A 23,324-nucleotide genomic window follows, 5' to 3' on the forward strand; every position below is an offset into this window, starting at 1 on the left:
ACCCAACTGGATATTTTTTCCTTAGTATTTAACAGATTTGGGGATAAGAAAAATAGAGTAGGTTTTCTAAAAGATTTCTTTTACTCCTAATTCACTAAACCTACTAGAGATGATCAAAAAGAAAATACTTGCATTTTTAAGAGGCTGCAAATTGAAAAATATATCCTCAGTTCTTCTTAAGTTTCTATTGGCCAAAGATAATCACTACCTCCTGTTACTCATTTCATTTGTTTTCTGAAGCTACATTCTATTCCACTTGAGGGGAATTTCAGGATTACAACTGGATACAAAGATGAACAAGTTCTAAAAAAATTTACAGATTTAATTTTATTTTGTATTATCCAAAAGACGGATTTAATTATATACCAATGTTGAATTTTTCAAGAATGTCACTGGTGAAATTTGGACTCAGATATACATTTCCAAAACCCAAAAGCTGTGATTATTTCCTGACTTCTAGTATTCCCTGTAAGACCTAATCAAACGTGGATTTTTGTTTCTTACTACTTTTTCCCAAATGCATATTCAGTGCTGGCTAGAGTGTGTTCAGCCTCTTCTAAAGAAATTGCTTAGAAATTACTTATTTTCAGCGATATTGTGACATTTTTCTCTGGTTCTTTGTCAGTGACAATTTGGATTTACATATATTTTATTTTTGTTTTTGTTTTTCAGTTTGGGAAAACTGATTTAATGGCTGTTACACTTGCCCAGTCATTAGCCCATAATATTGGTATTATCTCAGACAAAAGAAAGTTAGCAAGTGGTAAGTTTTAGTACATGTGTGGTTAGTTGTATTTAAAATAGACTATTTGTGAAATATTTTGGAGAGTAAAATTTTTTGATTTAGTTGCTTGATGAAAAGAATTTGAACGATAGTAAAAGATAAACATCCAGCGCACAAACTGTTGTTTTCCAAAGTAATACAAAGAAATATTTACATTATAGGTGGAAATTTCTATGACTATAATAAACTTTAAAGCCATGTGATAATAAATTCAAGCTGAATTTAACCTTATAAGGGACAAAATTAGCCCAGTTTGTTCATCATTAATGGTTTAGTAGAGAATTCTAGGCATATAGGTTTCAGACGTACTGTTTTTTTTTATGTTTTATTTAAAACATCTCTGAACATGGCCACAGAGGTAGAGTTTCCCTGTCAGGATCAGACCTGATAAAAAGCTTAGTTAATATATGGACCTAGTAAAATATGCTAGGTTTGGTATCTATGAAGAATGTCTTTTCTCAAGTAGGTAAAGTCACTTTACCCTGAATGGTCAAATACTATGTATTTACCTTAAAAATTTGATTATTTCCATTTTTATTTCAGTAGCAAACATCATAAATATTATTTTTATAATCTGGAATCCCAGCACTTTGGGAGGCTGAGGCAGGCGGGTGGATCACCTGAGGTCAGGAGTTCGAGACCAGCTTTGCCAACATGGTGAAACCCTGTCTATACTAGAAATAGAAAAATTAGCCGGGTGTGGTGGCAGGCTCTTATAGGACCAGCTACTCGGGGGCTGAGGCAGGAGAATCACTTGAACCCAGGAGGCGGAGGTTGCGGTGAGCCAAGATCACACCATTGCACTTCAGCCTGGGCCACAGAGTGAGACTCCATCTCAAAAAAAAAAAAAAAAAAGCTATTACCATGTATAGAGTACCTATTATATGCCAGATGATTGAGTGCCAGTATTACTTCCATTTAGATACTCATTTAATTCTCCAGGTAATTCTACAGGACACCCATTTTTAGCCCCATTTTACAGATGAAGTGACTAGATCTTACAAGTATAATGTCTCTAAGATTACACATATATCAAATGGCAAACTCAGGTTTTGAACCCTAGTATTTCTGATTCTGAAACCCTGCTGCATAACCAATAATATATTACACTGCCTTCTACCAGAAACCTTGGTGTGTGCAGAGACTTTCAAAAATGGTCAAGAAATTATAATAGTTTTCATAAAGGCCTGTGAAACTGAGATCCTGTAATAGTGCCATAAAGTTCTTCATTCTTCCATTGGTATTTGATTGTCTTTCATTTAAGCCACTTTAAATAAATGGTTTAAATATGGCCATTTGTTAAAATACAAGGGTTTTTTTGGGGCAAAAATTATATAATCTTGATAGGGTCCAAGTATATTTTTGTTGCATATTACATAAAAAAACTATTGTAAGATGAATTAGAAAGAAGTTACTACTTTTTAAAAGGCATTTTAAGGAATAAAGTGGAGATAATTATTTTAAAACAGAAACGACTTTAATGCAACTGTGTTCACTTTATAACAAGGCATGTGTATTAATTTTCTCTTAGGTGAATGTAAATGCGAGGACACGTGGTCCGGGTGCATAATGGGAGACACTGGGTGAGCCACTTGTATTTGAAAATAACTCAGTCTTACATTCCCTGCTGTGCTGTTGTCTTCTTAGGAATATGACACTCAATAACTTAGTGCATGGAATCTAGCACTTATAAAATATTTTTGCAAAATAACCTCTTATTTATAAAAACAATTGATGTCAATTAAGTTGGTAGACCTCAGAGATTTTTTTTTCTTTAGCCTTACATCTAGGCTATAAATGTAAGAAATGAGGGACAACTTTGTTTTTGGTGGCTTACCTGCTAATTCTCTTTCCTTTTATTTCCTTCAATTCTAATTAAATGGTTTATAAACAGTAGTGTGCTGGTAAGTTAACTCTTGAAAACAAAAATTAGAAAACAGCCTGGATTTGTAGCTTTCTCACATTTCTGTGGTGTAAATAGTCCCACAATGGCTGACTTCAAGCCATCACTGATGGCTTCATAATGTGGTATTACTGAAAAGGGAGTTGGGAAGAGAAATGTACAATCTGCTCTCCTCTTATGAAGATTTATGTACAATCTTCATAAAAATGAAAAAAGGTTTTCATTTTTATACTGTCCTCCCTTTCACACGCTCAGTCATCAATGCTTGTCTTTTATTCTTGTAAATAAATTTTACAGTTATTCCTCTTATTCCAAGCTTATCATCACTGCCCTAGTTTAAACTTTGGCCATCTTTTGCTGTTATTATTTTAATAACATTTCAAATACTGAGTATAAATTGGGTTCAGTGCTTGGGTGATGGGCGCACCAAAATCTCACAAAACGCCACTAAAGAACTTACTCTTGTAACCAAATACCACCTGTTCCCCCAAAATCTTTGGAAATAAAAAAATTTGGAATGTTACTAAAATAATAACAGCAAAAGATGGTAAAAGTTTAAACTAGGACAATAATGATAAGCTTGGAATCATCATCATTAAAAATGTATGAAGAATAAAACAGTGGATACTTATACACCCATTATCCAGCTTTTAAAAAGTAAAATACTGCATTTGTGGTTAAATCTCCCTTGTGTCCTCCATTATTAATTCCCAGCCCCAGCCAAGGTAACCACCATCTAAGTTTGGTTCCTATCATTCTCAAGTCATTCTTTGTACTTTTACTGTATAGTATGTATGTGTGTTGGAGTAAAACATAGCATTTGGTTTGCATGTTTTCAGTTTATGTGAAATACATCATGCTGTATGTATTCTTCTGTGACTTGCTGTTTTTTATCAATATGATGTTTGCGAGATTTATCCATCCTGTTAATATACAATTCTTGTTCATTAAATGCCATTCTCCTGCTGAGAAATTGTGTGAGTCTCTGATGTCTAAAGAATGTGGTTCATAATCTTAACTTCATTATTTAGATGCCCATAATCTTTCTTCATTTTCATTTGCAATCTCCTTTTCCCCTACTATTCATGATTGGTTTGCTTATGATAATTGTACAGGAGTTTCTAGTTTTTTCAATTTGCTAACCATAATACTACATAGATTTTCAGCTTCTTAAATACTTGCTCACCATAATTGTACATTAATTACCAAATTCATTTGATTTCCTCAATATATTCTATTTATCTGGAATGCCTTTCCCTTTTTTCTCTATCTAACCACATTTCTAACCATCTGACATTTGTTGTAATTTTAACCCCTGCATTAGAATTTAATGATGTGTACTTATGCTTCCTTTCACAAATTAGTTATAAATTTTTGAGGGATTGCTTAATATACTAACACATATTTCAGACCTCACATCATAATCCTTTGTACAAACTTGATTTTCAACAAATATTTCTTGATTGTGTTTGAATTTTGAACTTGCAGGATATGTATAACGAGGAAAATAAATGATAGAGGGAATATATATGCAAACATCTGTTTAAAATATTTTTCCAGCCAGGCATGGTGGCTCATGGCTGTAATCCCATCACTTTGAGAGGCTGAGGCAGGCAGATCACTTGAGCCCAAGAGTTTGAGACCAACCTGAGCAACATGGTGAAACCACATCTCTACAAAAAATACAAAAATTAACCAGTCGTGGTGGCACACACCTGTAGTCCCAGCTACTTGGGAGGCTGAGGTGGGAGGATCACCTGATTCCAGGGAGGTTGAGGCTGCGGTGAGCCATGATTGTGCCACTGAATGCCAGCATGGGTGACAGAGTGAGATCCTGTCTCAAATAATAATAAAGTAAAATATTTCTCCAAAAATCTTTGGACTTTTTGTTTAGTAATGACAGGAAATGATAAAAGTTCTATAGTTGCAGTTTCAACAATTATGAAATTTCATACTAGAGATTCTTGTCTTTTAAATCCTACATAGTATATTTGATTATCCTGATTATTAAAATGTTTAATAGATAATCTGCATAGCACTAAGCATAATATACAGTGAAGTCAAATGGCTACCTTCAGATACGTACAGCTGTGTACATTGGAATTCTTCTTAAAGAGATGCAAGCAAGAGAAAAGCCGTTTGTATAAAACTATGGGATATGATGCTATAATTTGATTACACCAAATATCACCAAACAGCAGTAATTATGGACATTTGTTCCCATGGGTACGTTCCCTACCATTTCTACTTTCTGAAGTTCTGTACAGCTAAATATTAGAAAGCAGGGTTGAAATGAATACCTTCAGTCCTATTTAAAGGTATGAAAATTAAAATTTGAAGAATGCACTGAATACAATAGCTGTATTATTCTGTGAAACAGAAGTTGTGGGGACAGAGGCAGGAGAGAGACATGATATCTGCCTTCAGATATTTGAAGGGGCTATGTTAAGGCAGAGGAATAAGACTTTACATAGTTAAGAATACAGAACTGTTCAGAAGTTAGAAGTCAGATGTGGCAAAATAAAGGTAAGAACAATCCACAAATTTTCAACTGTTCATATATTTTAAAAGCTTCCCTGTTGGGGAGTTTACTGTCACTGCCAAGTGTTGGAGAACAGACTGAGCTTCCTCCCAGCTCTGCAGTGGGCAGGAGGGTGGGCTTGGCTGTGACCCCTGAGGGTGCTTTTACAGAGAGGCCTGTTTGTAGGAGGCTTAACTAGACTTTGACTTCTAAGAGTCCTACACTAAGAGTTAGTGATTTTTTACTTTGGCAGTATGGATCCAACTCAGGTTTTGACCAGTAGGATAAAGAGGGACTTTGGGGCTGGGCATGGTGGCTCACGCCTGTAATCCCAGAACTTTGGGAGGCCGAGGTGGGCGGATCCTCTGAGGTCAGGAGTTCGAGACCAGCCTGGCCAACATTGCGAAACCCCGTCTCTACTAAAAGTACAAAAATTAGCTGGATATGATGGCAGGCGCCTGTAATCCCAGCTACTAAGGAGGCTGAGGCAGGAAAATTGCTTGAACCCAGGAGGCAGAGGTTGCAATGAGCCAAGATCATGCCACTGCACTCCAGCCTGGGCGACAAGAGTGAGACTTCATCTCTAAATAAATAAATAAATAAATAAATAAATAAATAAATAAAAGGAGGGGCTTTGAAAAAAGACCTATTTAAATTTGATAACTCTGGCAGAGATATGTTGGATAGATTAGAGGAAAAGGTGATAAAAACATTGGCTGGAGTAAAAGCATTGCAAGGAAAAAAGGAAGTAATATTGTTACCATGAAACAGATGGCTTGGTTGGTCACTTACTGGGTATCAACTTAATTATCATAACCAAGGAAGATTAAATGAAAGGGATTTTATTACTTTTAACAAGCAAGTAGAATACCATGGATAGTTCCCAAAGCAGTGTATCCCTGAGCTGGAGGCTGTGTCAGGTTTTATAAGCATAGGGTAATGAGGTGTGATCTGATTGGATCTTGCAATGAGGTGGTGCTGGGAGGCATGATCGGACTGGATGCCAGAGCTCAATCTGATTGGATACTGGATCCTGTCATTCAGTGTATATTAGTTTGTTTTTCATTGTTATAAATGAAAACCTGAGATTGGATAATTTATAAAGAAAAGAGGCTTACTTGGCTCACAGTTCTGCAGGCTGTACAAGCATGGCACCAGCATCTGCCTGGCTTCTGGTGAGATCTCAGGAAGCTTTTACTCATGGTAGAAGGCAAGGGGAAGCAGGTGTGTCACATGGCAAGAGAGGGAGCAGGGGAGAAGGGAGGGGGTGCTAGGCTCTTTTTAACAACCGAATCTCGTGTAAACTTATTACCAGCCATTTCCTCTTGGAGGGCACTAAGCCATTCTTGGGAGGACTCTCTCATTAGACCCCACTCTCAACACTGGGGTCATATTTTAACATGAGATTTTGAGGGGACAAACATCCAAACTTTATCATTGTGTCTGCTGCTTAATTCAGTCCCTGCTTCTCAGCTGAGCACTTAGGTTCCTCCTGTGGTTGCACCATTGGTTCATCTGAGCATGGTCAGGCTATGTGACCTAAGGGTCCACGGCAACTGAAAAACAATTCATAACATTATTACATAAAAGTTGAACCAGATTGGTCTGATGCAGCTATAATGTGTGTAAGAAACTTTCAAATGAAGAATAAAGTTTGTCTTGTCAGAATTTGTTACTTGAAAAAAACCTGGTTCCTTTGCCTGGCAAGAACAAACAACTCTTCACAGGAATGCAAGTTTTGGCTGGCCCAGTGGCTCATGCCTATAATCCCAGAACTTTGGGAGGATCGCTTGAGCCCAGGAGTTCGAGACCAGCCTGGGCAACGTGGGGAAACTTTGTACAAACTTAAAAATTAGCTGGGCATGGTGGCACATGCCTGTAGTCCCAGCTACTCGGGAGGCTGAGGTGGGAGAATCACTTGACCCCAGGAGGTCCAGGCTGCAGTGAGCAGAGATCACACCACTGCACTCCAGCCTGGGCAACAGAGTGAGACCCCTGCCTGAAAAAAGAAAATGCAGGTTTTGATCAGTGAGAGTTTTATTACTAGTCACAAGTAAAGAGAGCTCTGAGAGTATTCACTAGACGAGTGTCTTCCTGAGGGAAAGCAACAGGAGGGTTTTATGGGGAGGTGGAGGGGGGGAGAGGGTGTGTCATTGCATGCAGAGGAGGGGTCCCAGTGGTGCAGATGCAGTGAATCATTATGCCAGCACATAGGTTTCAAGTTACAGTAATGAAGCTATGGTTCCTCCCGTGGTGGAGACTTTAGCATGGTAATGAGGAAAGTTTACTTGGGTTCATTTATAAATTGTCAGTGTTTGTCGGGAGCTGGTTCCAGCTGACTAGGTGACCACATTCCACAAAAAGTGTGGGAAAGAGCAGGCTGCAAGGCAGGAGGCTGTAAAACAGGCTGATTGCTCAAGTTGATTAAATTCCTGTAGTATCTGGAAACCCTCCTTGTCTGCTTAGAGGAAGTGGAGGTGAAGGAAGTAAAGGAGTTCAGACAACTTAAACCCAAGACAGCTTTATTTGGAGAGTTTGGCATGAAGCCCTTTAAAAATGAGTTTAGGGTAAATAATCATTATAAATTCCATTAATTGATAACAAAGTATTAACTACTGTGTTTAGAAGAAGTAGGGATATAAATGGACAGTTTTTGCAGGCTACTGGGAAACTTTATAAAAACTACTCATTCTTACCTTGTTTTTTTTCCCTTTTTATCAAAGCTCAATGTAAAACAATGTTTAAAAAATATAGAAAATAAAATATTGGTGGCTTTTCTCCAGTAATAACCATGGTTGATATTAAAATACTGCTGTATTTTAATTCAGTATTTAACACTGTATAGTCAGCATTTTTCTGAGTCTGTTCTTCAACACTATGATCATTAATAACTACATGGTATTCTGTTTTATTAATATATATCACAATTTAGTTATATATATATCACAGTTTAGTTAACAGTTCTTACTGTTGAACATTTAGGTTATGCTTTCGTTATATCCTGTTATAAATTGTGCCACCACAAATATCTTTGTTCGTACATCTTTGTGCACATAGCCAATCATTTCCTCAAGAAAAATTTCTAAAAGTAGAATTACTAGATCCAAAGGTGTGCTCTTTTTGAAGATTCTTAATGCATGTTGCCAAATTATTCTCTAATCAAGATCTTTTTTCTATTGACCTTTTATTAGTTTTTTTAAGAATACATTTTTTTAAAAAAAACCTCAAACCTGAAGAAGAGTTGCAAGATTAATAACAAAGAAACTTTTTGTCCGGTGGATCATAAATTGCTTAGTATGCCATTACTCCTAAATACCTTACTTTGCATTTTCTACAAAGAAGTACATCCTCCTATATAACCACTATACAACCAGTAAGATTATCTAATTCTTAGCCGTCATTCAGGATTGTCCCAGGTTTCAATACTGTCATTTGTAGCAAAAGGAATCACATTTGGTTTTTGTGTCTCTTTAGCTTCTTTCAGTCTGGAACAGTTCCTCTTTCTTTGACTTTTAAGACCTGACATATTTATATTATAGGTCAGTTATTTTGTGGAATGCTCTGCAGTTTGGATTCTAGCTCAGTTTTAATATTTAGGGAAGACTCATTATAAAATAAATTTTTCCCAACTCTCCTTGATTTAACTTGAATGCACATGCAAATAATGAAAAACCCACAGTAACTATTAGTCACCAAATGAGGAATTTAAAAATAATATTGATTGGCTGGGCGTGGTGGCTCACGCCTGTAATCCCAGCACTTTGGGAGGCCGAGGTGGGCGGATCACAAAGTCAGGAGATCGAGACCATCCTGGCTAACACGATGAAACCCCGTCTCTACTAAAAATACAAAAAATTAGCTGGGCATGGTGGCGGGTGCCTGTAGTCCCAGCTACTCGGGAGGCTGAGGCAGGAGAATGGCGTGAACCCGGGAGGTGGAGCTTGCAGTGAGCCAAGATCGTGCCACTGCACTCCAGCCTGGGCGACAGAGCTAGACTCCGTCTCAAAAAAAAAAAAAAAAAAAAAGAAATAATATTGACTGAACAAAACTCTTATAGATTGAATATAAATGTCATACATAAGTAGACTTTATTCCCTCATTTTAAAGAGTAATATACAATTTTAAGTGTTCAGTTTTCAGACATTCACAAACGAGAAAGATGAGTTGAACCCAGCTATTGATTTTCTTCTCTTTTATAGCTATTATCTTCCTAAAAAGTTCACCCAGTGTAATATTGAAGAGTATCATGACTTCCTGAATAGTGGAGGTGGTGCCTGCCTTTTCAACAAACCTTCTAAGGTAATAAGTGTGGTTAATAAGGTTTATAATATTAATTATCAGCCTTTCTAAAATATTACAAATACACATTTTCAGCTATTGAATCTTAGAGAGCTTTTCAACTTGCTCTGCCCTGTATGTACATATTCTAGATATGCTATATATCTGCATATTCAAAGTCAGCTTTAATGTTGGGCATTTTGGGCTATTCTGATTGGAATAGAAAGCAGGTAGAAATAACAGTGTTTGCTGTCTGAAAAATTTCCACTTTCTTTTTATATAGCCAAGTGATGATTCAGAGTTAGTTTACAAAAATGGTTTTATTACTTTTCTTTTTTATTTTCTTGATGTTTATTTTTTTTGGTTACCTAATCACAACTCATACAGGTAGAAGGTGGGGGCATATCTACCCTCATCACTCCCTACCACTGCCTTTCTGAATGAGCAGTATGTTAAAATTACAGGTATTTCTCAGTATGAAAAACAAGTCTTCTTAAAGCAGAAATGGAGAAAGTCTTGGACTTTGTCACAGGCTTTTACAACTTGCAGCACATCCTCTGGTTACTGACTAGAAAGAAGGTCTTCCTCCTGCATTTTGAAGACTTTGCATGTTAAAAAAGAATGCCTTGTCCTTGCGAATTATGTGAACTGTGAAATGCTTCTGTGCACCACAGGGATATGCACCATTGCCTTTGTAATCATTTAATTTACCTGGTTTAATTTTCTGTTCACTACAGTGTAATTTAGAAAATGTATCATACTGAATTGCAAAGCAAATTGACAATTTTAAGACTCTTCGAAAGATTGGAAAGAACATTTGAACTGTATCACTGCTGCCATAAATACTAAACAGTTCAAGTCTTTTTACCAAAATAATTGATTATTATAAACCCAGAGTAAGAGAATAAGTGTGGTTATCATTTAGATAAGTTTCCATTTTTGCTGTTTTTTATTTGTTATGATCAGTTTCGACCAAAAATGAAATATAGACAAAAGTTGACTCATTTGTAGAAGAGAGAATATTTAAAATTAAGTGGGTTTTGTTGTTGTTGTATATATTCTTTATTTTGTTGTTTTTTTCCTCTAATTAGTTATGAAAGTGTATGTGTGCACGTGTGTATCCATCTGTTTACTGGTGTGTGTACATTTTCATTCTATAATACGTAAACTTTGATTAGCTTTTGAATGAATATTAGGTATCTGGCATATAACAATTATTTACTAATTTTGCCTGTCACCATAGGATACATTATATTCAAAAGAGAACAAAGTTGATGAAGAGCTAAACAATAAAACAGACCTAAAACATACTCTTGGACAGGCCAAAATTTGCTTCAATCTCTGGGGAAAATTTAATTTTAGTTCGCTGCAAAACTATCTTAATAGGAGGAGCTGTATTTTTTATTAAGTCGATCAATGGATATACTAATTTTTTTATGCTTTTCTCATTGTCTATGAAATAGTTTCCTGTATCAGAAGGAGATATAGTAATAAAGGGTTTTTTCACAGATGACTAAACTTAATCCTCAACAATTTTCTGATGTGGATGGACAACTATTATTATTATTATTATTCCTGTTTTAGATATTAAGTTCTCTGAGATATTAAATAGTTTACCCAACGTAAGTACTTGAGCCAAGATTTTAATCTAGACATCTGACTCCAAATTCCCCTGCTTCCAGTTTGAAATGAATTTTCAGGAGAGACTCTGGCTTGATTTTAGTGAATGGTTAGATCATCTTTAATTTTGATGACATTTACCAGACCCTATGTGATATGTATGTTATATATATAAATATATAGGTAAACTATTTACTATGTATATTAAATATGAAAAGGAAACAGAAGTAGACACTTCTATTTTAAAGTTCCAAGTTCTGAGCTCATGCTTTCTAGTTTAGGAAAATAAAACTATATTTTAGAATGACTGGCAGGGCAGGTATATTTGGGTATGGCACTTATGGTCTCTCAAAGTCTTTGATGTTGATTTTTCTATATTTTAGTTCACTTTTTGGTTTTCCTCACAGCTTCTTGATCCTCCTGAGTGTGGCAATGGCTTCATTGAAACTGGAGAGGAGTGTGATTGTGGAACCCCGGCCGTAAGTCTCTGGTTGTTTTGATGATATTTTCTAGGTAATTCAGGGTCATTCCAGGTCCACACACTGAGATGTATGGAGCAAATGTCATGCCTGGAATTTTATAGGATTTGTGGAAGAAAAATTATTGTGAGTTTGTACATTTATTTTAGAAAATATCCTGTTACTTTCAGGAAAGTGACACCGTTTTCTGATGTTTTGAAAATGTTTATATTCCTTAGGAATGTGTCCTTGAAGGAGCAGAGTGTTGTAAGAAATGCACCTTGACTCAAGACTCTCAATGCAGTGACGGTCTTTGCTGTAAAAAGTGCAAGGTAAATAAACATTAATGACCATTTGACAGAAAAAAAGGACATACTTGATTAAATCATTAAGGCTGGGTAAATATAATCTAATAACAAAAATAGTATCTAACATATATTAAATGAGTAAGTGCCAGGTGCTTTATAGGATCTTCACAAAATCTTGTGTGGTGTAGTTGCTTATTATTATTCCCATCTAACAGATGAGAATACTAAGGCTTGTAGTGGTTAAGTAGTTTGCCCAAGGTCTTACACCAAGTAAGTTGGGGAACTAGGGCCTGCCCTGTTAATCTTCAGAGGCTGTCCTTTCCATACTTTCTGTGGAGCATGCACATTAAATGAAACCAGGTGTTACTAATGTTTAAATGATGTTTACCTTTCTTGGTAAAGCCAAGGAGACTTTCAGTAGATCTTTTCTTGTTTCTCAGCTTGGTGTATCTCTTGCATTAGCTGCTGAGGAAGCAAGGGAGTACTTTGAGACATGATAATACCATGCATATATTATTGGTCCTGCAAGTTTAGAATGCATCTTTACACACTTTATGTTTTCATCCTCCCAGAAGCATCCTCATACCTATCTCCAAATATTTAAGCCTTTACATCAAGCCTAACATTTGAGGCTTACTTCCCCTAAAGAAATCTAATTCTTGTTTTCTCATACAAAATCTGGTGTAATAGTCTACGTTATTTCTATCTGTCTCTCACTTTACTCTGTACGTTTCATGGAGCAGAGCCAGGCACTTAGACAGTAATTGGTATACATTCTCAGTAAATATTTGTTGAGTGAATGAATAAATATGCACTCTCTTAGTGATAATTTGCTGATTGAGTAACTTTAATGAGTTAAAGGAGGATGGGATATGAAACTATCATAGTAAGTATCTACTGTGTGCCAGAGATTATGCTAAGGACTTTTGTATCATCTTATATCTGAATTTCTCAACTCTGGCACTATTGACATTTTTGGCTGGATAATCCTTTGTTGTAAGGGTATGTCTTGTGCATTGTAAAATATTTAGCAGTATCTCTGCATTCCACCCATTAGGTGCCAGCAGCACCCCTCCTAGATGGGACAGCCAAAAATGTCCCCAGACACTGCCAAATGTTCCCTCGTGGGTAAAATCACCCCTGGTGGAGACCACTCTCTGAGATAATGCTCACAAGCACACTTTTGGGATGGGCATTATTATCTTGATTTTTACAGTTAGGCAAACTCAGTCTCAAGGAAGTTAAATAACCTCTATACAGGCTCACTTAGCCAGTAAGGAATAGATGTAGTTATGCCCCAGATCTGCTGGCAGCAGTTTCTGTTGTTTCCACTCTACCACTGTGTCTCCTGGCAGCTTTTTAAGACAAGCAGGCACTGGCAGAGATCTCTGAAAGCACTCTGTTAAAAAGAAGATTAAACCAAATGTGAAAGACATTCTTTGATTTTGGCTACCACCCCTGTTTATTCTGTCAGCTTTTTCCACTGCCGTAACAAGACATCCTGAACCATTTATCTTAATCCTCAATGTTTTAAGTCTGCCCATCTATAAAATGCATTTAATTACACTGTTTTCCCTTTGATTTATACAACTAGGCTCCCTGTGATATAATTATTTCAAGGAACAAGTAGAAAATAATACTATTAAAATACATAAAATAAAATGGCATGACTGCCATCCCTCAAAGTAAGTTATAGCTGTACCAGTCAAGAGTCAAGTGAGATCTTTTTTGCCACTTTCTTTACCATCCTCCCTAACTCTCACCTGCCACCCTAGACTCCTAGGGCAGCCAGAGGCAGGACAGTGAATGGAGGAGGGAGAATAGAAGAAAAAGATAAGAAACCGTGTGTATCTCTATTTTTTTCTCCATGTATTTATAATAGTGTATCTATAAGCCAGCATTGGCATGCTTTTTCTGTAAAGAGCCAGATAGTAAATAGTTTAGGCTTTGTGATCATAAAGTTTCTGTTGCAGCTCAGCTCTGCCTTTGAAAGCAGCCATTGAAAATACAGAAACAAATGGGCATAGCTGTGTTCCAATAAAACTTTATTTATAAAGATAGGCAATCAGTGAAGTTTGACCCATGGGCCACAGTTTGCAGACCACTGCTGTTAAAGAGTGCTTGTTTACTTGTTTATTACTTTTCTTCTCCCATTATAATACAAGTTCCAGTAGGGCAAGGATTTTGGTTGATTTATATACTGCTGTATCCTAGCACTTAGTGCAAATCCTCCCTCCCTATTCTTTCTTTTAGAAGTTTCCTGGAACTTCTTAAACATTATGCACTCCTCTAAACTACCCCAAATTTGCTCATATTTCTACCCTAGATATTCTAAAATGTTGACTTGTCTTAGTCCCAAGGAAGAAGAGAAACGTGAAATTAAATTTTCTTATTTCCTTATTTTTAACCCACATTAAGATGCAAGTTCCTGATGAGCAGGGTTCTTGTGTTTTGTTCTCCATTGAGTTCCCAGTAGTTAGAACAGTGCTTGGCACATTATTAAATATTTGATGAATGGATGAATGAATACATATTTTGTTTGGGCCTTCTAAAAAAAAATACTTGTTGAAATCCAGATTGGAGTTTATAGTGGGCAGTGCGTGTTCTAGGAACAGCAGGAGACTCAAATGCCTGTAGGGTTCTGAGCAGCTAGAGAAGATAAAGCTTATCTAGAAAGTGAGGGAAGCAGAATAACATGTGCCTTTGTGTGAGGAGACACAAAGCATGTAAGGATACAGCCCTGAATGCTAACATTTTGGAGAGAGCAAAAGAGAAGGATTGAGAAGGGAAGGGGAAGTACTTTAACTATATATCTCAGGTCTGTTTCATTTTAATGAGTATTCCTGCAATTCACATTTTTAACCTAATGAAGTTAAACATTTATTTGTATAACTCTCACACTTGCAAGAAGTATTTGACATGATGGAAAACAGAAAAACAAAAATGCCTATACGAAGACTTAAATAATAGAAACACTAGAAAATAATAAAAGACCAAGATCTAAATCCATGTAAAAATGAGGCAGGGGAGAAGAAGGGTAGAAGAAACATGGGAGGAAATAGCTTTGTCAGAAAATCTAATTTTTGTGGTTCAACCCAAAATGTAATTTTTTGATTCTTGGTAGATAAGGCAGAAAAGGATAATGTGATAAAAGTGTCGGTGAGAATGAAGAGTAAAGGGTAAATTCAAAAGCTATTAGTACAGAAAAATTACTAGAACCTGGACTAACTGGCCTGTCTTGTGGAATTTAGCAGTATAATATAAGGCTTATGTGTAATGACTATGGAAATTACATCATACACAAGAAACTGTTTCTTAAAACTATTAAAATAAAATTTTTTTCAGTAACTGTGGTTTTGACAGATTACCATCTTACAGTAGTTTAAGGTATTTCTAGCCAAACAATTTTCATTTTGTTTTTTTTAGATGATATTGTAAGATTTTTTTTTCTCCCTACAGTTTCACACGTTGATTTTTGTTCATTTTAGTTTCAGCCTATGGGCACTGTGTGCCGAGAAGCAGTAAATGATTGTGATATTCGTGAAACGTGCTCAGGAAATTCAAGCCAGGTAATTTACAAAATAACTGCTCTAAAACTTATGGGAAACAGTGGGGGTATCTTTAGTGCACTGACCCTCAAAGAGAAATGTAAATGAACAAGATGCTCGTGTCTCTTTCACATCATTTCTCCATTTTTTTTAGGAATTTAAGTTTCAGTGATTGAAGCTTGAGCAGATTTTGAACATAATTTTGTCTTAACGTTGAACTAACCTCAGACTGCGTGCATGCCTTAACTATTTTGTTTTTGTATTAAGTAGGTAGTACAAGGCATTTTCTTTTCATCTACTTAGTAAAGGAAGAAACAAATAAACTCTCTTCAGCTGATTGAACAAGAAGTCAGTGGAGGCAGGGACTCACAAACACACTGGATTCTTAGAGAGGACCCTTTTCTTTCTCTTGACTCTTATCTATGACAGCTTGCATCGCCTCAGCCATCAATAGCTGCTCTTGAATTTTATAGCACTTAGTTATAGATAGACAAGCTAGAGAAATTGAATAAACTTTGGTGGGAGTTCACAGATTTCAAAATGGTCACTGTACATACAGACGGTCCTCACTTTGAAGGGTAGTGCCAAACCACAAAAATGACCATGCAAGCTGAGACTATGCAAAGTCATTTTAATAATCAAAGGAAAATATTGCACTTGTTTTGCAGTCTTCAAAAAATGCTGTCAGATTATTAAAAACTCTCTTACTGTTGGTTTTAAATGGATAGGGAGGTGAAAAAATAGTATTTATTTAGCATACTGTACATTAAAAGAGAAACATTGAGAATTAAAGGATTTTATTTCTTTGTAAAAACCTTAGGAGTAGTTTGAATAGAGCTTGCCTTCTTATAAGCTTTATGATATAGAGTGAGCATATTTTCTATGCCTTGTTGAACTGTCACACCCTTTTCTAAGTTTGGATAAGCTTTCAACATTTTATTCTTTGTGCTTTCAATGTCATGAGATATCCCTGAGAGATGTGAAGATGTGAATGTGAAGTTTCTTGCTGGCATTACCCCCTCTGGGACATCGTCACCTATATGTCACAATCGCCTTATTCACCGATGTCATTAAGTCCTCCTTCAGCAAGTTCCTCTGGTTGCATGTCTAGAGGCTCTTGAACAGCAGTATTGACATTCCCACAGTCAGCAATTTTTTTCTGTAACTCCATTTACAAGTTCAATTTGCATTTCACTTCTGGTGTCATCACTTTTCTTTGCTGCACTTTCATCTCTGTTGGCCAGTTTCCTCTCTTGGTATTCCGTTTTTGCAAAATGGCACATGATATCATCAGAAGACAAAGAGGCAACATAATTGCATGCTTTGCTCTCTGTTTATACTCATTCAATAATGCCTTATAATTTTTCATAATTGCTGCAAGGAAAAAAGTAGGATTATAAAGTGTGTCCTTTTCCGACATTCTTAAAGTGGACTTTGGCTTGAAAGTCATTATTTTTAGTATAAGGGCTATGTTTATTCTCATGGCAAAAGAAAGGAAACTAGTTATTGCTCCATTTATGCAGACTTACTCTTTATTTTTTTATTGTCCCCGTCTCTTTCTTGCTCTGAAAAATAGTATATCTGTATGAATCAAGATGCTTTTAAATGTATCATTAATTGAGTCTATGGTAGTCAGTTCTTTTTATTTGCTGCTATGTAATCAACTGTTTTTGCCTCTGGTAGATTCATATTTTCAGGGGCAAGTGTACCCATTGTTTTTCCTCTTGCTTTCTCTTTTATTTTTTTAATTTATTTTTTACCAAATACCCAGACTTCAAGGACATCCACTTGCTCTTGACCTCCTTTGCATTTTGGTTTATAGATGGTATAAGGGACTAGCCGTATTAACAAATATGTTTTTAAAAGTGAATATTAAAGGGTTTAGCTCAGCCTTATATTTTGCACTGCATTTCATTCATAGTTGTTCTCTTTTTCCTAGTGTGCCCCTAATATTCATAAAATGGATGGATATTCATGTGATGGTGTTCAGGTAGGTCACTTCATTTTTACCTATGTTTTTCACATGTACCAGCATGAAAGGAATACTGAAATCTTATCAAAATAGGAAGATCAATTTAAATGTTTGTAATCAATTCTGAAGATAAAAGGCCTCTCTACTATTCATCTATTATTTTTCCCAATCATAGTTTCTTTTTCAGTTATCTGACATAAGCAGATATTGCATCGCTAATGGGTATTTGCTTTTCCGTTTTAGGGAATTTGCTTTGGAGGAAGATGCAAAACCAGAGATAGACAATGCAAATACATCTGGGGGCAAAGTAAGTAAATAGTGTGGCTTGGTCATTGTTAAAGCATGATGTCAGGCGGACTTCTCAAGGACATGTGTGCTGGAAGTAAATTTTTGACTACTTTATGACTGGGGGATTCTCAAAGCTACCACAGGTCTTAGCAGGGGCATGTTTCTGGAAATTAGAGTAAGGCACCCCTTTGAGAAGCAGCCCCACACATCTTGGCTAGTTGGCAGTGCCTGTGGACGAGACAGAAAGTGCCTTTGCTGCCAGGCAGATGGAGCCCATGCCAGGGTGCACAGCTTGGAGAATAGAGCAAACCTGGATTTCAGCTCCATGTATACTCTTCTCAGCTGAGTGCCCTGAAGCTAAAGCTTCACAACCATATGGGATGGACGTGGACCCTGGACAGGACGTCCTTAACTTAGAACAGCAGCATTTTATCTAGAGTCATTTTTTTCCTCCTTGGATATTTTTCTTAAACTCTAGTTGGCTTTCCTAGTTATGCACTTCTGCTGAAGTGGCTTTGCTGTATCAGAAAGAAATGTTAATGTTTAGCCTTTAAAGTCTGTCAGATTTTCAAAGGAAAATATATGATATTTAGATTTAAATTATACTCTGTTTAAATGTTTATTTAAATGTTGAGTAATGTATTGTTTCCTAGAAGTACTACTAGCCAAAACTTTTGGAAGCAGTTTTTGTTTTAAACTGTTTCAGGAGACAATTTGTAGTAGGAAAAAGGCTATAAAAATAACGATAATTCTTAATAGTTATAAGTAGGTGCCACAATCCTTTTAGGAGGGGAAGTGTATGCTCTCTTTAAGCAATTGGAAACATTGGGATGGGAAAACATTTAGTCAGGCAGGTTTGTACTCCGAAAAAAGATATCATTTTTGTTTTATCCACTTGAGCAAAAATAGTAGCTGACAACAAGAAGTAGGAAACATAACTACCGACATAACTATTGTTTTTTTTTTAAATATACCAACAATTATCCTTTGATTAGTTTGCATTTTGTCCTAATTCTTAGATAACTCTATCAACTGTCCCTGGTTTTAGAAAAGATAAAAGCCTGAAAAAGATAGTGATGTACCTTAAAATGTTATTTGACTTCCAGAGATTTAGCATGAATTCAAGCTTGTCTTAAAGCAAAGTAAAATTGCTTTTGATAGCTGCTAAGAAGTGGGGAGCAAGGTAGAAATTGTACCACTGTTTCTTGAATCTAATTACAGGATATAACTATTATAATAAACTTGTCTTTATGATTAATAAAATATGCTGAATGAGAAATTCATGTATTATATTTAGCACTGAGATTAAAGAATAGAGTATATATTCAAGGAAATATTTGTTATTGCCTTCCCTAATTATTGGCCAAATTCTTTGTTGTTGTTGTTGTTGTTGTTGAGATGGAGTCTTGCTTTGTTGCCAGGCTGGAGTGCAGTGATGTGATTTCAGCTCACTGCACCCTCTGCCTCCCGGGTTCAAGCGATTTCCCTGCCTCAGCCTCCCAAGTAGCTGGGACTACAGGTGCACGCCACCACACCCAGCTAATTTTTTTGTATTTTAGTAGAGACGGGGTTTCACCATGTTGGCCAGGGTGGTCTCGATCTCCTGACCTCATGATCTGCCCGAATTATTGGCCAAATTCTAAGGAGTGTTTGTTTTTGTAGCCTACAGCCTGAGTCCCAACAGAGAACTAAATACATTTGTTTACTAAATTTCAAATGAGCTTTAATGAAAACCTATCTGAGTCATGGATATATATGATCCATGGTAAAACTGAACCATTGGTAACATTTTTGGAATTGATAACACTGTAGTGATGAAGAGTCCTTATATTACAATTTTTCTTTTCTGCAAAGCTTTTGAGCAGCCAAATCGTACTTCCCTCACTGATAGAAAATTTTTTTCTGCCTTAGAGGTGACAGCATCAGACAAATATTGCTATGAGAAACTGAATATTGAAGGGACGGAGAAGGGTAACTGTGGGAAAGACAAAGACACATGGATACAGTGCAACAAACGGTGAGGTGGAGACGTCAGCCCAGAATTCATCCCTTGGTCAATTACAAGTGTACTTTTTTGAGTGACTAGGAAGTTTCTGCTTTCTGCATCACACAAAGTGTGCTCTTGCCTCCTTAACCTCATCTCTTCCCAGTGTTCCAGCATCACCTGTGCAGAGGGCTTCCAAATCTTGACATGTGTGCTCACCTCTCTCCTAAGCCCCAGGTCATACTTGCCCCCACCTCAGGATTTTCTTACCTAGAAGACACCTTTTAGCATCTCAAAGGCAAAAGAACTTAAAGCCACCAGAATATGCACTGAGTGCTATTGAATTGAATTAACTGGCTCTAACTTTCCTAAACCACCCCCTTTTTGCCAAAGGTCTCAATATTTCACTGTCCTTCTGTCTAGAAGCCTTAAAGTGATCCTTCCCTCTACACATTGTCCAAATGCCAAATTACATCCATTCTTCCCTTTGCTTTGCCACCATTTGTCTTTAATTCATGTATTCACTTACGTTCCTATTACCATTACCTGAACTAAGACCTATATTAATCCTTCAACTATTACAAAATTCTTTTAACAGTTTTCTGTGCCAGCATTCCCTAGTGTACTACTATCAGAATAATCTTTTGGATCTTTTTTACTGTCAATTCTTTGTTGAAAGTTCACTGGTTCCACGTGACTAATTAATAGTGAGAACAGTACCCAGCACTGATTGAGTGAACACTGTGTGCTAAGCACTGTATCACACTTTACATAAGCTATGCCATTTAATCTTCATGGCAGTCCTCCCATTTTATGGAGGAGGAAACTGAGACACAGTTAATTTGTCCAAAGTCATGTATATGGGATGTAATAATAAGCAGAAGTAGAATTTGGAGAGTATGATTTCAGAACTCTCTCTTCACCACTTTGCTGAATGTCATAGTCTTGTTAACAAATTAAATGGAACCTTAGCTTGGTACTGCACCTATTCAACAATTGTCCCCAACCTACACTTTTTGTCATTTCATTTATATTCTTCCAAATCTAGCAAACCTTACCATTCCTAATATGTCCCTACCTCCATGCCTACATTTATGCTCTATAATCCTCCAGAAGCACCCTTTAACTCATACTATCATCAGCCAAAAATATACCTATTCTTCAAAGCCCAGCTTGGAAAACACTTTCTATATATAAATTTCTTTATGATTTACTCTAGAAATAAATTATCTCTCTCTTCTTTGAACTTCCACAGCCCTTTGTACTTATTTGTCCGTAATTTTGTTTTATAAGTTGTTTATGTGTGTGATTTATCTTAGAGTATAATTTTCTTGTGAATAAAGATCATATCTAATTGTCTTTATATATTCTGATTACATAGGTTCATATACATAAATGACATTCAAAAAAGTTTTGAATGAATATCTCTTCTCTGTTGAGAAAGCATTTTTGTTTATGATAGATACAGTAAAATGATAACATAATTTTAAAAAGCATTTTTAAAGAATAAAGTAATACATTCTTTTCTGTGTTGGTGAAAAATACAGGTTCTAATTTTTCTTTTTTCTCCATGTGGTAAAGTCTGATACTTTTGTATATAATCTTGCTGACTTACTAATTACTCTTCACAAGATATTTTAAAAATATGTTTATTGTTATCTCTACTAATAATTAAAATGTGTTGGATATAAATAATATGTAAGATAGTATTAACAACAGTAAAGATATTTTATAAGTTAAGTTAGAATCATATGTAATAGTTGGGGAAGTAGTGAAATATATTGAAGAAAGGATAATGAGCCTTTGTAGTTGGCAGTCTGTAAAATAAATGCAGCCTATAATTTCCTCTTTAATTCTAGGGCAACAGGTTGAAAAAAACATCTGTATTCCAAAAGAATGCTCATCCAAATATCATTCAATTACCAATTAAAAAAAAATTGTCTGGGCACAGCATCTCATGCTTGTAATCCCAGTGCTTTGGGAGGGTGAGGAGGGAGGTTGCTTGGGGTCAGGAATTCAAGGCCAGCCTGGGCAACATAGTGAGACCCTGTCTCTGTGAAAAATTTAAAAGTTAGTTGGGTCTGGTAGCATACACCTGTAGTCCCAGCTACCTGGGAGGCTGAGGCAGGAGGACCACTGGAATCAGGAGTTTGAGGCTGCAGTGAGCCATGATTACACCACTACACTCCAACTTGGACAACAGAGTAAGACCCTGACTCTAAGAAAAAAAAAAAAAGAAGAAGAAGAAGAAGAAATAGATTAGTATATCCAGTATTGTGTTATGGGAAAAGAGATTTCAATATAAAAGAAGCCAATTTGATGGATTCTTTAAATACTTGAACTAATGGACAGTAAAGAAAAAGCTAGAAAACAATTGAGATTTTGGTACATCAGTAAGAGTTTCAGTGAAGACACTTTTTAGAGCAGGTGGCACACTAATTTGGACTTATTTTATTTCACTTGGCATATGAGTAGATAATATACTTGATGAAAACCAAATGCTAAAATGAGAGAAGATTATTCCAACTGTACATGGTTTGCTATATATTTGGGAAAAGAAGTAATTGGTAATCTTTTGATACAGGGATGTGCTTTGTGGTTACCTTTTGTGTACCAATATTGGCAATATCCCAAGGCTTGGAGAACTCGATGGTGAAATCACATCTACTTTAGTTGTGCAGCAAGGAAGAACATTAAACTGCAGGTAATTATCTAACCATTCTGTAAGAATCTGAGTCATCTTATTTCTCAGGAATGCAGTTTAGGATTCCTTCCGTTTTCAATTAACGTACATGTTAGTAGGTCGAAATATAATCTAGTCTATAGAGACGATTGAGTAAATCCTAACAGAGAAGAGATAAAAAGAAGATAAAAAATAGTTGAATGAAGAATATTGTGTGATTACTAGAGTTAGGTTTAGATTGGTCAGTAAAGTCTTATAGAGTTTGGTTTCCAAACTTACAGAATTTGGAAAATGAATGAGGACTTCTAGGTAAATCAGTGTATTAAATATATGCATCTACTTTTGCTCCCTTATGAAATTTCACTAAAATGATACCAAATGGATCTTTTTTTACAGTTCATATATCCACAGGGAGGCATAGAAAGAGAGAAGAGATAATAGCAACAATATTTTGTTATGTATAAAGCAAATGGATGTGTGGCACATGACTTATCAAAGCTGAGAAAGCTGAATTCCTAAGTCAGTAATGAGGAAAACTGAGAATCAATCCAAGATATACTCTTACTTCCCCACAGGCTCAGAAATTGGCAGCATCATCTACTTTAGGAAGAGGGAGGGAAGGAGTGGAGGGAAGGGGCCGAAATACAGGAAATAGATGAAAGGCTGTTTAAAAAGCAGTTAGATACTCAGATTACTTCCCCAACTCAGCTAAACGGGATTTCCCACCTTCCCATGGAAGACTGGAGCTTTATACTCTATAGAGAATAAAAGAGGAGGTTTCTAAGCTGGAGGACAGCAAGCAATATTTATATAAGGGTTGTATGGAAGTAGTCCAACCTCAATGGTACCGATTTCCAGTCATCTGTTTGGTCTCCTAATTCAAATATGAGCAGATTATCAGAGATGTGAAAAAAAGTCTGTAACATGAAAAAAAAAAAAGACAAAAACAATGAGACAATGAAGGGGAAAAAAACAAA

At 36.1% G+C, this 23,324-nt stretch overlaps 1 protein-coding gene across 32 annotated transcripts in view; it reads left to right on the plus strand.

Moving 5' to 3' along the window:
• The window catches only part of ADAM22 (ADAM metallopeptidase domain 22), a 269,082-nt gene that overhangs the window by 199,789 nt on the left and 45,969 nt on the right, over positions 1 to 23,324 (plus strand). For all 32 annotated transcript variants that reach the window (XM_034964383.3, XM_034964385.3, XM_034964382.3 and 29 more), the window contains 10 exons: positions 673 to 763; positions 2,316 to 2,367; positions 9,408 to 9,507; positions 11,514 to 11,585; positions 11,804 to 11,896; positions 15,361 to 15,441; positions 17,360 to 17,410; positions 17,636 to 17,699; positions 19,592 to 19,697; positions 22,249 to 22,368. In XM_034964383.3, the coding sequence (XP_034820274.1) occupies positions 673 to 763; positions 2,316 to 2,367; positions 9,408 to 9,507; positions 11,514 to 11,585; positions 11,804 to 11,896; positions 15,361 to 15,441; positions 17,360 to 17,410; positions 17,636 to 17,699; positions 19,592 to 19,697; positions 22,249 to 22,368 (830 nt within the window). The remainder of the gene's footprint in view (positions 1 to 672; positions 764 to 2,315; positions 2,368 to 9,407; positions 9,508 to 11,513; positions 11,586 to 11,803; positions 11,897 to 15,360; positions 15,442 to 17,359; positions 17,411 to 17,635; positions 17,700 to 19,591; positions 19,698 to 22,248; positions 22,369 to 23,324) is intronic.

The sequence above is a fragment of the Pan paniscus genome, chromosome 6 (genome assembly GCF_029289425.2).
Source record: "Pan paniscus chromosome 6, NHGRI_mPanPan1-v2.0_pri, whole genome shotgun sequence".
NCBI lineage: Eukaryota > Metazoa > Chordata > Mammalia > Primates > Hominidae > Pan > Pan paniscus.